At 35.3% G+C, this 16,428-nt stretch overlaps 1 protein-coding gene across 2 annotated transcripts; it reads left to right on the forward strand.

Moving 5' to 3' along the window:
* The first annotated feature begins 12,019 nt into the window (after nt 1-12,019).
* LOC104246526 (uncharacterized) lies at nt 12,020-16,186 on the forward strand. Of its 2 annotated transcripts, none has more exons than XM_009802338.2 (4): nt 12,020-12,374; nt 13,306-13,382; nt 15,332-15,443; nt 15,755-16,186. In XM_009802338.2, the coding sequence occupies exons 1-4, from the start codon at nt 12,070-12,072 to the stop codon at nt 15,882-15,884; spliced, it is 624 nt and encodes a 207-aa protein (XP_009800640.1). In that variant the 5' UTR covers nt 12,020-12,069; the 3' UTR covers nt 15,885-16,186. The 2 variants fall into 2 exon arrangements, with proteins under 2 accessions (XP_009800640.1, XP_070024470.1); XM_070168369.1 differs by having other exon boundaries at nt 15,332-15,423.
* The last annotated feature ends 242 nt before the right edge of the window (nt 16,187-16,428 follow it).

Below are 16,428 nucleotides of genomic sequence, written 5' to 3' on the forward strand. Positions count from 1 at the left end.
AGATACAAATACCCCTTTGAATCCATTTTTAACAATTAAAGAAGTTGAAACTAAATTCTTCTTAATAGTAGGAACACGAAGAACGTTGTTGAACGTTAATACCTTGCTAGAAGTCATCTTTAGGAATATCTTCCCATAACCTTCAATCTTGGTTGTTGCAGTATTTCCCATGAAAAGTTCTTCTTTGGAACCAGCAGTAGAGTAAGTTGCAAATGCTTCTTTGATAGCACAAACATGTTGAGTGGCTCCAGAGTCAATACACCACTCCTTCGAATTTCCAACTAAGTTACATTCCGAAAGCATTGCACATAGATCATCAATGTCATCATTCTTCTCCGCTATGTTGGCCTGTCCCTTTTTCTTGTCTTTTTTTTGGGAGACGACAATTAGGGCTTTGTGACCAGCTTTTCCACAATTGTAGCAGTTGCCCTTGAATTTTTCTTGTTCTGCTCCTTAGTTTATCCAGAAGACATCTTCCTCTTCTTACTCTTTGAAGCAGTCTCCTCAACGATATTAGCTCCCATAATCATTGAATTTCCATGAGACTTCTTCTTGGTTGTTTTGTCATCTTCCTCAATCTTGAGACAAATCACAAGATCTTCCAACTTGTCACTATCCAAAATCCAACTAGTCATGATGGAACCTAATCCGACCCGCTAGGTAAGCCAATTAATAACTATTCAATTCCAATGAAATTAATAAAACATATAAATAAAAGAAATTATCTGAATCTTATACATTCCCCAAGGATTGTAGTACAAATAATGAGCTTCTAAAAATAGAGTTTACAAAGCTGATATGAAATAAATACATCATCTGTTCGAAATGTACATAAATAGATTTTTATAAATCTAAGGCTACCATGAACAAGAGGCAACTACAACTAGAATGCAGGTATATCTTCAAATCCAACTCCCATCGAATACAGCAACATCATCAGCTAACATATGCACGCAAGGTGCAGAAGTATAGTATGAGTACAACCGACCCCATGTACTCAATAAGTAACAAACCTAACCTTAGGTTGAGATTAGTGACGATCTGGAACAAAGGTCGGGTCCAACATCCAATAGCCAATAATAGTTCATAACAACATAAAGCAAGTAATAAAAGAAGTAACTCAAAGATAAAATTTTTAGCTTAATCACGGTTTCCAAAAATAGTTCTGCTTTTCAGGTATATCAGTGAAAACCCAAATCCTTTACCGAAATTGCCAAAAATATGAGTAAGATTGAAAACTGTAATTTTTCTCAAAAAACTTTCCACGGTAAATATTTCATTTTCAAATGGCATGAGGAAAATACATCTCTATGCCTATATGTCAATATGTGTGAGAAGTCATAAATGACGTGATACCGTACAACTTGAGAAAAGATGCATCTCTATGCCTATATGTCATAGGTGCATGTCAATGCCATGTACCTCAGAGATGAACTCATGTACTCACACTCTTAGAGTACTCAATTTCATTGTCTCACACTTTCCACTCATCATGCTCAATCACTCAGTACTATATATGGCCAATTCGGCCCGGGAAAGATCCATCCCGGAATATATACATCAACTGACTATCAGTCGCTCAGTACTGAGTAGGGCCAAATCCAGCCCATGGGGAAGATCCATCCCCAGGTATATAAATGCTTCGGACAAGATCCATGTCCAGGGAAGATCCATCCCTCAATATAATCAACCTCGCTCACTGGGGGTGTGTGCAGACTCCGGAGGGTCTCCTTCAGCCCAAGCACTATCATAAATCAATATAACCGCTGCGGTGTGCAGCTCGATCCCATAATCTCACTCACACTCAAACCCTCGCCCTCACTCAATCATCAATCTCTCCAGTCTATCGAGCTCACAATACCATAAAACTAGCCCAAAATAATGACATGATATGCCAATAAATGGTAACAGAGACTTAGATATGATATGCATATGCATATGAATGCGTAAGAGTGAGTATATAAAGCAATGAAAGCAGATAACTCAACAGCAGAAATAACGTCAGTGGGTCCCAATAAGATAAACATGTAGGTTAGACATGGTTTCTACATGGATCACATCTCAATAGCTCAAATACGTAGAAATTTCATAGTTACAAGTAAGATCAGGTAACTACACAGTACCACAGAAATAACGGAGTCACAATTGACACGGTGCATTCCCACACGCCCATCACCTAGCATGTGCATCATCTCAATTCCAATCACATAATACGTAATTCAGGGTTTCATAACACCAATATCAAGTTTAGAAGAGTTACTTACCTCGAACAAGTAAAATCCAATACCAAGCAAGTCAAACGATGCTCCAAAAATACCATCCCACGTGTACCGACCTCTGAACGGCTCGAAACTAGCCAAAAGCAACTCAAATACATCAAAAAAATGCAAAAGTAAACAAACCCAATCGATAAAGGTCAAATTTTTAATCTAAATCCCAAAATTGACCAAAAAGTCAAACTCGGGCCGGCACCTCGGAACCCGACAAAACTCACAAAATACGACAACCCATTCAATTACTAGTCCAACCATACTAGTTTCACTCACTTCCGACTCCGAATCGATGTTTAAAACTCAAAAATTCACTTTATAAAATTTTAAACAAAACCTTCAAATTTTACTTTGAAATCATCAATCAAATGCAGAAAATAAAGATGGATTCATAAAATAGGACCAAAATTGAGTATAGGACACTTACTTATTCCATATTGTGAAAATTGACTCCAAAATTTGCCCGAATCCGAGCTCCCCAACTCAAAATATGTTAAATGAATAAAACCCTCGATTTAACACTGTTCTACCTCGTTTCTTGTGCTAAATGATCTCGAAACTCACTTTTGACGCCTCCAGTTGATTCCCTGTGATATTCTAATCAACTTAGGCTCTAGAATCACTCCATTTGACCTTATATTGAAGGATATATGTTTGTTTCAATATTTTTGAAAATAGTGCAGATTTTTAAATACGAAGTCAGTGGCAATTTTGTAATTAATCTGAAAAATCTAGCACCTATTTCTTAGTAAAATGACCATAAAATCCTCATACGATTTCCAAATTCGACGACTCTTTTTTCCATGGCTCCGTAATTACGATACGGATCTAGTGCTTTAATCAAAACAAAAATCAAAGCTTAGTTGTTCAATGTGGTACCATTTATGCTTGAAGAAACGATGTCGAAACATAAGAAAAACGAGTGCAACACAATCCAAACATATACGAAACTCACCCGAGCCCCTCGGGACCCCGTACGAACATACCAACAAGTATCATAACATAACACAGAGAATATCTGTATGATATTCTTGAGAAAGATTGCACCGAACTCCCTTAGAATCGCAAATTTCACGTTTTATCGCATTATGAAGTTTCAAATGAATTATTTCAGTTCCATCGTCACTTAGCAAGCTTTAGCATCAAACCTTAATGAGGCAAGGATATCTCTTTCAAAATGTTGGTTGGTGGGCCCCACTTTTGTGGCTAAGTTTTGCCTAAAGGCCCCTAATTTTGCCACATAACCCAATGAACTAAGAGTCACTACTACCTAAAGCATTTGCTGTCATGTGAGGTTCATTAAACTTTATCCAAAGATTTTAATTAATTAGTTAATCTTCCACTAAAAATTAATAATTACCCAATTATCCATGTAATTAAGAATTATCTCAAATTACTTAAAATACTACTTACTTTTAACATACTTTATACACCTTAATATCATGGTCATGTGGTACCTTCTATGGAGCTAGTCTATAAATACCGGGTATTATAGCTTGGACCGTATTTTATCCCAAATTGATAACTTTCAGCGAAACTCATTCTTTGATTTGTTTACCCTCTAATCTCCACGGCACTCACTTATCACTTGTTATAAATAGCATAATACGTATAACCTCAAAATAATCTTGTCCTTGAACTGATGTCAATTATCTTACGACAAATCTAACGTACAATACTATGGGGTGTAACAAGAAACTAGGAGGGTTGACATAGAGATTGGAGATACCGGAGTGGAAGTGTGAGCGCATCACTATGGATTTTGTTGTAGGCTTACCATGGACCTTCAAGAAATATGACATTGTTTGGGTTATTGTGGACCGGTTGACTAAGTCTACACATTTTATTCCGGTGATAGATTCCTATCTTCAGAGTGGTTGGCTCAGATTCACATCCGGAAGATTATTCGCCTGCATGGTGTGCCCATTTCAATCACTTCTGATTGAGGCATGAAGTTTAAATCGTAGTTATAGAGAATAGTGCAGCGATAATTGGGCACACGGGTAGAGTAAAGTACAACATTTCATCCCCAGACGGATGGACAGTCCGAGCGTACTATTCAAATCTTGGAGGACACATTACGTGCCTGTTTTATGGATTTCGGAGGTTCATGGGATCAGTTCCTTCCGTTAGCAGAGTTTGTCTACAATAACAACTTTCAGTCGAGTATCTAGATGGCTCCTTATGAGGCCTTATATGGGAGGAGATGTCGTTCTCCAGCTGGTTGGTTCGAGCCTTGGGAGGCTAGGTTGTTGGGAATTAACTTGGTCCATGATACCTTGGATAAGGTGTAGTTAATCCAGGAGCGGCTCCGTACAACACAATCTAGACAAAAGAGTTATGCTGATTGGAAGGTTCGTGATGTTGCATATATGGTAGGTGAGAAAGTTTTTCTCATAGTTTCTCCCATGAAGGGTGTCATGAGGTTTGGGAAGAATGATAAGTTGAGCCCTCGATATATTTATTGGTCCATTCGAGGTGTTTGAGAGAGTTGGAGAGGTAGCATAGAGACTTGCATTCCCGCCTAGTTTATTGGGTGTTCACCCAGTATTTTATGTGTCTATGCTATGGAAGTATTATGGTGATCTTTCGCATGTTTTGGACTTCAGCACGGTACAGCTAGATGGGGATTTGACTTACAATGTGGAGTAGGTAGCCATTTTAGACCGACAGGTTCGAAAGTTGAGGTCAAAGAAGATAGCTTCAGTGAAGGTGCATTGGAAAGGCCAGCTGGTCGAGGAGGCTACTTGGGAGATCGAGCAAGAGATGCTAAGAAGATATACACATATTTTTGAGACTCCATGTATGATTCTAGACCCGTTCGAGGATGGACGTTTATTTAAGAGGGGGAGAATGTAACGACTTGGCCCTGTCGTTTTGTGTATTGTGTCCCCGTTTCCCCTATTTATTGCCTCTTCTATAATCATTATTGGTTATTTGACTTGCCGGGGTGGTTGGTTTGGTTCCGAGAAAGTGTTGGAGTGAATTGGGACACTTAGTCCCAAAGCTGGAAGCTTAAGTTGAAAAAGTTAACCAACGTTTGACTTTTGTGTAGACGACTTCAAAATAGAGTTTTAATGGTTCCAACAACTTTGTGTGGTGATTTTAAACTTAGGTGTATGCCCGTATTCAGATTTGGAGGTCTGTAGTTTGGTTTGGTGCTTTTTGGTGGAAGTTGGAAAGTTGAAGGTTAGGAAAACCGATAGGTTTCACCAAGCGTTGACTTTAGTGATACCGAACTCGGATTTTGGTTTCGGGAGTTGGAATAGATCTATTATTTCAGGAGACTTGCATGCAAATTTGATGTCATTCGGAGTTGATTTGATATAGTTTGGCCTGAGTTTTGGAAGTTGGAAGTTCAGTAGTTCATTAGAATTGAATTAGGGTGCGATTCATGGTTTGGATGATGTTTTGCGTGATTTGGGGCCTCGAGTAGGTTTGTATTGTGTTTTAGAGTTTGTTGGTGTGATTGGATGGGGTCTTATGGGCCTCGGGTGTGATTAAGATGGGTTTCCGACTATTTCCATCATTTTATACTGTTGTTGCTAAGGTTCTGGTTTCCTTCTTCGCGATCGCGAAATGGAAGACGCGGTCGTGAAGTGTTATTTGGTGGCAGGTGGTTTTGTTCTTTGCATTCACAAAGAAAGTGACTCGTTCGTGAAGCATTAGAGAGGTTGTGCATCACGGTCGGGAGCAGGGAGCCGCGTTCGCATAGAAGGAAGGTCTGGCAAAGGATGGCACATGTTTGTATATCGCGTTCGTGGGTGTTGTTATGCGTTCGCGTAGGCACGGGTCGTCTGGTCATCACGTTTGCGACTATGTCATCACGTTCGCGTAGGTGGTTTTGGTAGCTGGAGAATTTTGTTCTTCCCGATCGCGAAGGACTTTACGCGATCGCGAATGGTAATGCCAGATTTTTTAAAACTATATTTTGAGGGTTAAAGTTATTACATCACATTTTGGGTTGGAGAGCTCGATTTTTGGCAATTTCAGAGGGGATTTTCATGATATGGATTGGGGTAAGTGTATTTGACTCAGATTTGTTATTATTTCATAATTCCATTTTTGTTTTTAGCATTTAATTGGTGATTTAAAGAGAAGAAATCAGAGATTTTAGTACAATCTTTCCTAAAGTGAATATTAAGGATTTGAAGGTCGATTTGAGGTCAAAATTGGATAAAATTTGTATGGTTGAACTCGTAATTGAATGAGTGTTTGGAATTTTTAAGTTTGACCAAGTTCCGGGGTACGTACTAGAACTTTACTTTTTGACTTTGATAAAGATCGAAGCTTTATCGTTTGAAGTTGTTTCCTATGGCATTATTTGATGATATTAAGTTGTTTGTGACTAGATTCGAGTCGTTCGGAGCCCGATTCGTGTGAGAAGGGTTTTTTGGAGTATAGATTTGTGCGCTTTGAGGTAAGTAACATTTCTAAACTTGGACTTGAGGGTAATTATCCCTGGGAACTATGTTAGTTGTGATGTGTTGGGTGACGCACATGCTAGGTGACAGGTGTGTAGGCGTGCACCCGGGTAATCAAGATTTGAATTGACTTTTAGACTATTATCGGACTTGTTTTGCTGTTACATCTTGTTATATCGGTGTTCTCCCTACTTGTTTGATAATTAAAGTGTGATTTATGTTAGAAATCATGTTTAGGTTGTGTGATTATTTGGTTGATATCTAATCAGATTATTTCGGTTGTTTCGGGCTATCTGACTTAACTGTAATTATACACTCAGTCATGATTCTTCATTTATATATCATATCTTAGTTTCTATTAATCATTTGTTGTTACATCGCATGTTGTTTTTACATATGTGGTACTGTTGGGCTGAGTGATATGAGATTGTGAGTCATTGAGACTTGAGAGGTTGATGACTGAGGTGGGTTTTAGAGCCGTGATGAGAGTATTATTTGGATGGGGCTGCACACCGCAGCAGGCCATATTGGCTTTATTGTTATTTGGATCTGGGTGCATGTCGCTATAGGCCATATTGTCTTTTGATTAGCACTTGGGCAGGATCCGCCCCTCCGAAGTCTGATATGCCAATAGTGAGTGCATGAACAATGATATATACACACGTGCTTTGGTGAGGGACATTGATGCCAGGCACTTGTACAATGCTGAGTGATTATGTGTGATGAAGTGGGCATGTGAGGCAGATACCTCAAGTATGCTGAGAGTAAGAGCACTTGGGGATACCACCATGAAATCATTCACTTGACATGAATAATTGACATGTAGGCATAGAGATACATCATACCTCATGCTAGCTGGTAATTGAAATGTTCTTATCAATGTTGGGCTTTAATTATTATATTTGGAAGCATTCCAAAATTCTTGTAATGTGAGCGAGCTTATTATGATAATTCCTTTGAGTTGCTTATTGTTAAAGTCATCATTATATATGTGTTGTCATTGATATTGGTCTCTGACTGTTTTCTTATGATCTCGTCACTGTTTTTAGCTCAAGGTTAGTTTTGTTACTTAGTGAGTACATCGGGTCAGTTGTACTCATGCTACACTTTGCACATCGTGTGTAGATACAAGTATATCTAGACGTGGTGATTGCTAGAGCTGTGTTGGTACTAGTATTTGGGAGGCTTCGAGATAGCTGATATGACATCCGCATACCTTGACTATCTTTCCTTTATTTCCCTTATTAATGTTCTAATCCAGACAGTTAAATTGAGGTTTTGATTTATATTTTAATGTTCATCAGTGCTCATGTACTCGTTACACCAGATTATTGGGATGATTGTAGTAGTTTTGGTGTTGCTTTCTCAGTTATTTTATGATATTTTCATTGTCGAGTTTATTAAACCATATTTTATCAAATTTGTAGTTATTGCGTGACTATTGGCTTGTCTAGCAAGTAGTGTAGCGCCGTTGCGGCTCCAGTGGGAGTTGGGTCATGACAAACTGCTTTATGAAATCTTACTATACGGTTTCACGTCAACGTGAATGACTATAATCATATTTTTGATAATTTTTATTTATTAGAGTATGCTATAGGAAAAAAATCATACTAATTACTATTCCATCATATAACTGAGAAGGGGGCTTAGTAGAGTGTTAGAGGATGCACATGCTTGTAGAAATCGGAATAGGTTATTAGGGCTACTGTATAGACTATAACACATATAAGATTAGGTCTAGGGACAATTCTTGAATAATGAGAAGCAAGATGCAGATATTATAAAAGAGAATGGGAAAGAATAAAAAATGACAGAAAAACATAAACAATTCATAAGTCGTTGGCTTTGGTGGCACAAATTTATTAAGTATCTTGAATCGGACAATATCCACCAAACTATGCCTACTAAGATTTCAGTACATACTCAACAGACGAGGAAGCATGAATATACATATACAAAGAAAAGAAATATACAAAGAAAAGAAATATGTAATTAATCGAATTTCAATTGGTAGGAAATTTAATATTTACACTTAAAAAGAATTTCTTTAATATATTTTATAAATTTTTATCTACTCTTTTCTTGAATAATGGAGAAGGTGAAATGTACTATTTGAGATTATTGTTGAATCATGTTAGAGGACCATATTCAATTGAAGATTTCTTCATAGTTAATGGAAGAGGGTGTGAGATACACAAGGAAGTTGCAAAAGAATGAGGGATATTAGAATGCGATAACAATATTTCTGGATGCTTATATAAGAAAGTTCTCTTCAAGATGCCATCAGCTCTCCGAAGTTTATTTGCAACTATATTGGTGCATTGCAGTTCAATTGTTCAACTGACGTTAGAAAACTATTGGATATATATTACGAAAATATGTTAGATGACTTTAGAAAGATACATGACAATTCATGTAATACTGAACTACAAAGCACACTAAAGAGTATAAATAGTTTCTTAGAGAGCATGAGCAAGAGTACTGGAAAATTTGATTTACCTAAATGGATATCATAATATACTTTAATGTTCACTTTGTCTAAGTAAAAGAAATGTGATAATATAGATGAATCGTCTATAGCTAAGCATCACAAAATCGAATCAACTGACATGAGCTTTTAAAATATTATGGATGACGATATCGTTGTTGGAAAAGTAATGGTTTTTCGAGGTGATTTTCAACAAATACTATCATTACTCCAAAAATTGACGAGAATAGAAACTGTAAATGCTAACTTGGTAAAATAATACTTATTACCTCAAATAAAAAAGATTCATCTAACAAGAAACATGAGAACAAAAACAGATCCAACATTCAATAATATTTTGCTTCATATCATAAATAGAGAACATACAATAAAAAATAATGTGATCCTTCTTCCAGAATAATTGGTGTCAAGACCGATAGTAATAATAATAGTGAAGATCACTTATTAAGAAAAATACTTTCATCATCAAATAAAAATAGAAGTTGTAGAAAGTACATGACGCAAGAGGTATTTCAATGTCGACAACAAAAACTCTGAATATTATAGAGTATTCAAAGCATCTAAAGGGAACATACACTAATATGACGTCTATAAAGAAACCTTATGTTAACATGATCGTATTGCATATTTCTAAAACTATATTTTTTTCATTAATTAAACTTTTCGTTCTTTCATATAGATCATTAACTGAACAATTACGTTTCGTTATTAACGTGCAACACGTTCATAGAAACTAGTTATATATATATATATATATATATATATATATATATATATATATATATATATTATGTTATACTAATTTTAAAAATAAAAAATAAAAAATGAAGAAGATTCTATGGTAATTTGGGGAAGAATGTAAAAAATAACATTGAAAGAGATTGGACTTTATAAAATTTAATGTAATTAAGTATATGTTAAAAAATCAAAATATAAATAATTATAAGGTTATACAGGTGGAAAACTATTTGTTTGGGCAGTACATTTCAGCATAGACCCCCTAAAATAGTAAGAGAAGGAAAAATGAAAAATTCTTATAATTCAAGCTAAGGAAAAAAATAAGTAAAAGAAGGAAAACGGAAAATTCTTACTTCTATATATATGCCACTTGGCAATTTAGGACAATACTCCTATAAAATAGGAACAAGAAAATTTCAATTTCTTTTAAAAAAAATACTAATTTTACATTTGGCTTATTAAAACACATGTTTCTTTTTTACTCTTTAAGTCTAAAAAATAATTTTAGATTATTATTTATAAATCTATATTGTATATCATAAAAAGGAGAGAAATTTAAAAATTTATATCTATCAATATTCTATATATTATTAAAAAAATAGAAAAAAACATCCATATTAAGCCAAGTGGCATTCTCACAATAGGCCAATCGACAATTTTAAAAAACAACCAAGTTTATTCTATATTATTAAAAGAAGAGGAAAAGCCATCCACATTAAGGGTGTGTTTGGTATGAAGGAAAATATTTTCCTAAAAAATATTTTAATGGAAAATGAGTAGTTTTATCACTTATTTTCTCCTGTTTGGTTGGTGAGTGAAGACTTTTTTTCCGAAAAAATATTTTCTAGTGTTTGGTTAAAGAGTAGAAAATATTTTTTAGGAAAATAATTTTTTATGCTACTCTCCTCACTCCCCTTCCCAAGTCTCTATGTTTCCTGTGCTTCCTCCCCCCCCCCCACCCCCCAAACCCCCCCACCTCCCAAATACCCAACATTTTCATGACTATATTTTATTCAAGAATTTAATTATTCTTCTAAAAATTCACACAAACTCAAAGGAACTAATGTGTTGCTTTACTTTTTTACGCAAAAACAACGTTGAAATTTGTGCTCCATAACTAAAAAAATACTCATTTTTTGGTTGAAAAAGAAAGTAGTATTTCTACAACATGAAAATAAAATACTCATTTTGTTGAAATGAAAGAAAATAATTTTCTATATCATGATAAGAAAATACTCATTTGTTGAAATGAAATAAAAACCTTTTCTACATCATGAAAAAAATACTTTTTTATTGAAATAAAATAAAATACTTTTTATTACATCATTTTGTTGAAATGAAAGAAAATACTCATTTGTTGAAATGAAAAAAAAAATACTCTATTTATAACATGAAAAGAAAGTACTATTAATAATATTTCTATTTAGGGTTGGGGTAGGGTGGGGTTGGGGTGGGGTTGGGTTGGGTTGGGTTGGTGGGATGGTGAATGAGAAGAAGGTTGGAAAAGAGTTTTGGAAAATGTTTTACTTTTCCTTGATAGAAAAAACATTTTGGAGGAAAATGAGTTCGTGAGGAATATATTTTTCAAAACATTTAAGGCAACCAAACATAGGAAAATGGGAAAATATTTTTCGGAAAATATTTTCCTTCATACCAAACACACCCTAAGCCAAGTGACATTCTCACAATAGGCCAATTGACAATTTAAAAAAATAATTGATTTTACATATGGCTTATTAAGCAAAGTAATACGATAATAAAAAAAATTCTATAGTTAATATAACAATATTATTAAAAAGAGAGAAAAAAAGCCTCCACATTAAATCAAACGCTATTCTCACAATATGCCACTTGGCAATTTTAAAAAAATAACTGATTTTATATGTGATTTTTAAATAAAGTAATATACTATTAAAAAGTTATATTTACAATGTAATATTACTAAATATTAGATAATGTAATTAAAAAAATAAATAACAATTTTTTTTTATAATTGGATATATTGTATTGACAAATAAAATAACACAATTTAATTTAATTAATATTTCTTAATATTGACGGTGCATAAAAACAAAAAAAAAAAAAAGGAAAACGGAGCAAGGTCTTGGAAGGGCTGTTTATCCCGCAGCAAGAGTTTGGTTTGACAAAGATGATTGGTATTGGCTCAATCAGATATCTCCAGCTTCTCCCTCCAACAGATCTCCCTTCTTTCAACCATAATCCCCCTCTCCCAATTCTCAATTGCCATAGCCGAGCTCTATTTCCTGGGTTCAAGAATCCATCATTTTTCCTAGTACCTCGAATCTATCGCCAAATCATAGCTTCCTCCTCGTCGACGTCAGAATATACAGCTATAGCTAGTGAGCAAACCCCTATGGAAAATATTAATTCTGTGCCGAATTCTTCCATGACTCTTCTCTTTGTCGAAATGGGCGTCGGCTATGATCAACATGGGTATCTCTCCCTCTCTGCTTTTTACTCTTTTTTGTTAGTTGTAGTTCTATGCATATTTTTTTTCACACAATAAGATCACCTAAAAGATAATTACATGTAAAGTTTTAAGCCAACATTTCTATTGACAAATAGGGGATTTGTAATAAATTATTTGACTGTCAATGTATGCAACTTTAATCCTTTTCTTTTTTAGTTCTTAAGATGGTGTCCCGAACGAAGATATGCTACCTCCTTAGAACAGTAGTCTTTGTGTCAGCTTGCATAACTAATCCATTGAGTATCTAGTACCTCCCACCCACACAACTCGTGATTAATTCTGCCAATTAAGAGTTAGGTAGATACGAAAAAATTACTTGATATGGCCTCTGCTGGAATCTGAACCCAAATAACTAAATAGCATCAGTGAGGATGCCCATGCCCAGTCCCAGTAGCTTCTCTTTCAGCTTCTTAACTGCGCCGGGGCCTTTGGAGAAGCAAGTAATCCATTTCTATCTTTTTCCTTGAGGATTAAGGTTCCTGCCCTTCTTGTGTCACGAGCTTTTTCCATTCAATTTTTCTTTTTTAGGATTGGAATGGAAACTTTTGGGAATGGTTTAACTAGCTCCACCTCTTTAATGGGCAATTAACTTCCTCCCTGCGCTCAACTGCTTGTATATTGATTATAAAGTAGCAGCTGCAAATGCTGTCGGTGGTTCTTCCTTCCTATCCCATCTATCTAGTAAGAGTTGCTTGATTTGCCCCCATCTTTAATTGGACTGGACTAATCTGAACCTTGATTCTGAGGTTGTTATTTCAGCTATTCGACCTATGGGTCACCCCTTGGGAGAATGTGCCATGATGTTTGTTTTATATTGTTTTTTTGAAATTGGTGTAGGAGAAAACAGAGCAAGGAGAAATCTTTTTAGTTGAATCTAACTGAGTGAATAAACAGGCAAGACGTTACCTCTGCAGCAATGCGGGCTTGTAAGGATGCAATTTCTTCCAATTCAATACCTGCTTTCAGAAGAGGTAACAACTTCTTTTCTCTGGCTTGTTTTTGCTAATTATGCTTCATTTGCAAATTAATATACATTGGCTGGCAGGATAATTAGTGAACATTTGTGGAATTATAACGGAATCTTGTAAATTGTTTCATTGATGCTCACCAAATTACAGAAAATGTTTGTTTATACATTATATGTTAATATTATGTTGTAGGCTTGTAGCATGAATCGTGTGTTGAATTGAGAAAAAGTCCTTGAAGTTTAAAGATCTTTCTTTAGTTTAGCGACGTGTAGGCCGTAGGGATTTGTGAAATGACCTGTATGTATAGGTGGTGAATAGAATGTTTAGTTTTCTTTTAAAACAGTTAGCTCAATGTTTCCTCTAGATAGTAATGCTCCGTTCAGTGCTTTTTGTCACTTTCTCTAAGAATTTTTAAATGGAAGAAAGGTCTACAAGTAACAGTTTCTTGATGGAGCGGACGGGTAAAGTGGAGAGAGAGACTCTGCTACACCATTCCAGTACAGCATTTGCATTGGTGGCTGTTGATTTTGGACGCCACTCCACAGTTTTTGTGGGAACATCTGTGATGATGTCAACAGGATGGAGGATCACATGGTGATGCAATGACAATTTGAAGCTCACCATTTTGAAGTTCTTGAGTTTACTTTTAATCATGCACCTGTATAGCCTCAGCAATTTTCTGATTGACATTTTTCTTAGCTACGGAAGCCCTTCTTTTTTCTTCACTTTTGTGGACAGTATATTGGTCATTAGTCAAACTGATGGAAGAAGCTGATACAGCCATATAGACAATAAAGAAATAGTCAAATTGGAACGGTTTTAGGTGGAAATTTAATTGAACCTTTCTGTCAATTTTTTTTTTTGATAAACTTGCTAAAGACCAGAATTCAAAGGCTCAAAGCACAATCTTTTTGATTCCCTTAAACTCTGCTTTGACATTTTGCATGTACAATGACATGACTATTTAGGTGGAATTTGATTGTTCCTATCCAGGTAAAATAAAATAGTTTATTCGATTATAATATTTGGGAGAACGTGAAGTCATCACAAGGAGAATGTTAATTAGAGGGGAAACAACAAAAAAGGAAAATTTTGTTCATGTGGGGATGATTTAAGAAAATAGGAGGTGACCAGTTAGTTGAAAAAGACCAACTCTATTAGGCATTCCAACTAAATAAGATTCAAACCCAGGTGCTTCGCTTACCAAACATACAAGAACCTTGCATCTGCAGTATTACGTAGTTTATAAACTGTAATTATTAGGCTTGTTAGGTAACTTTTGTCAGACCAACCTGTACCTTGTACTTTTAACATGTGACTTTCTGTTGTTTTAATTCCTGATTATTCTATGTACATACTATAGACCAATAGTTTTAAGTCAAGGTTATATCTATTCATCATATTGACGATTCCTTCTTTCAGAATTAAAATTATAAGGCAGTCATCATAAATATCTCTAGCAGGGTGTATGTCACTTTGGGATATAGTATAAAAACGTTTTGAAGTTGAATAGGTAATGTGCTCACAGGATGGAAGTTGAGAAGGAAAGGATGAAGAAGCAGAAAAAACAATTTAGCACCTTTGGAGGCCTCCACTATTTGGAAAGAAAGAAATAATTTTGATGATGAGGGGGACATTCATTTTTCTGGGGGCAGCTAAGAGATATCAATTAGCATAGAACATTGGGTTTTAAACAATAAACTTGAAAAGAATGAATGCTTCCAACGAGGAATTGTTCATAAACTCTCTGCTTCACAATGGTCTGCTTGAAACTATCTCTAGTTTGCCAAGTCTCCTTCCTTCCCTTAGTGAACTATCTGGTTGGTTTAATGCGGCCCTTCGTCTATTGATTGATAGGCACAGTATATTATAGGATATACATTTTAAGGTAGTTTCAGATTGTAAGCATGCTTTACTTTTTCCCTTTATAACAATTTATGTGGTCGATCCAGGATCTATACCCGGTGTATCGTTTGAGCAGATGAAATTGCAGATCAAACTGGGAGTTCCTCGGCCTCTCCAACAGTCTTTAGATCTTGAGAAGGTCAAGTCAGTCTTTCCTTAGTAAGTACAAGATACAAGAATACTTGGTTTGTAGTAATAGCTTCTCCATTGATCCTTTCAAGAATATTGCTTTGGAAATTTAAACAATAAAAATTAAGTAGTAATAAAGAAAGCGACTGGATTTTCTTATTTCCCTGGAACTAGTGAAGGCAGGAAAAGTAATGAAAGACTGTTTTACTAGTGACTGTCTATTTCTAATTTCACATTTTTATGGGTTGGTAACTTTAGACGAGCAAATCTGGAACTTATCTCTTGTACTTTTGTTCTTTTCTTTCTGATTTTTTCTAAAACTTCTTTTTTGTGGTTTATAGTGGAAGAATCTTGATTATTGAGGTCGTAGATGGTGGACTGATATGCTCCAGCGGTGTCCAAGTGGAAGACATGGGAGATAAAAATGATGATTGTTACATAGTGAATGCTGCTATTTATGTTGGTTACTGACCTTTTTCCTATAATCTTCAAGGCTCGTTCTCTTTTGCCTTACTGTAAGAAAGAGAGTGACATTAAGTGCTTCCTATTTCCAGAATGTTTGATCTTTCTTCAAAGATACGAGTTTAGATATAGTGTGAATTCTTTTCAAAAGCTTTTAGTGATGATCATTTCTTCCAAAAAATTTTTTATAGTGAGGATTGAGTTGACTATACTACTATCATATAACCATAAACTGTGGAGTGAAAATCTGAATTCTGTATCTTAGTTGCCAGCGTAGTTCCATTCAGAATGCAGTTTCTAATTATGTACTCCCTGATTTGGTACTCTTTTTTCTGTTTTATCTTGAGCTTTATCTTGAGCTGGTCCTCGTGAATGTGAATTATCTCCTGTTTAATAACAGTTTTTTGCAGTTGATAGTTTGTATGAACTACTGTCGATCTCGGTGTTATTCTTTAGTCTATTATGAAGCTTGCTAATCATTTCGGCTGAAGTAGTCACTTCGTAGGGCTCATTCTATATCTATACCTCTCTGTAATTGATTTCTCTGTCCTCA

This window comes from Nicotiana sylvestris, chromosome 2 (genome assembly GCF_000393655.2).
Source record: "Nicotiana sylvestris chromosome 2, ASM39365v2, whole genome shotgun sequence".
Taxonomy (NCBI): domain Eukaryota; kingdom Viridiplantae; phylum Streptophyta; class Magnoliopsida; order Solanales; family Solanaceae; genus Nicotiana; species Nicotiana sylvestris.

Excerpts from the sequence above, each read along its gene's own strand:
- LOC104246526 (XM_009802338.2), top strand. The coding sequence starts at position 12,070 with ATGATTGGTATTGGCTCAATCAGATATCTCCAGCTTCTCCCTCCAACA. Across the intron at positions 12,375-13,305 it reads GTCGGCTATGATCAACATGG|GCAAGACGTTACCTCTGCAG; the intron begins GTATCTCTCCCT and ends GTGAATAAACAG. Across the intron at positions 15,444-15,754 it reads GTCAAGTCAGTCTTTCCTTA|TGGAAGAATCTTGATTATTG; the intron begins GTAAGTACAAGA and ends TGTGGTTTATAG.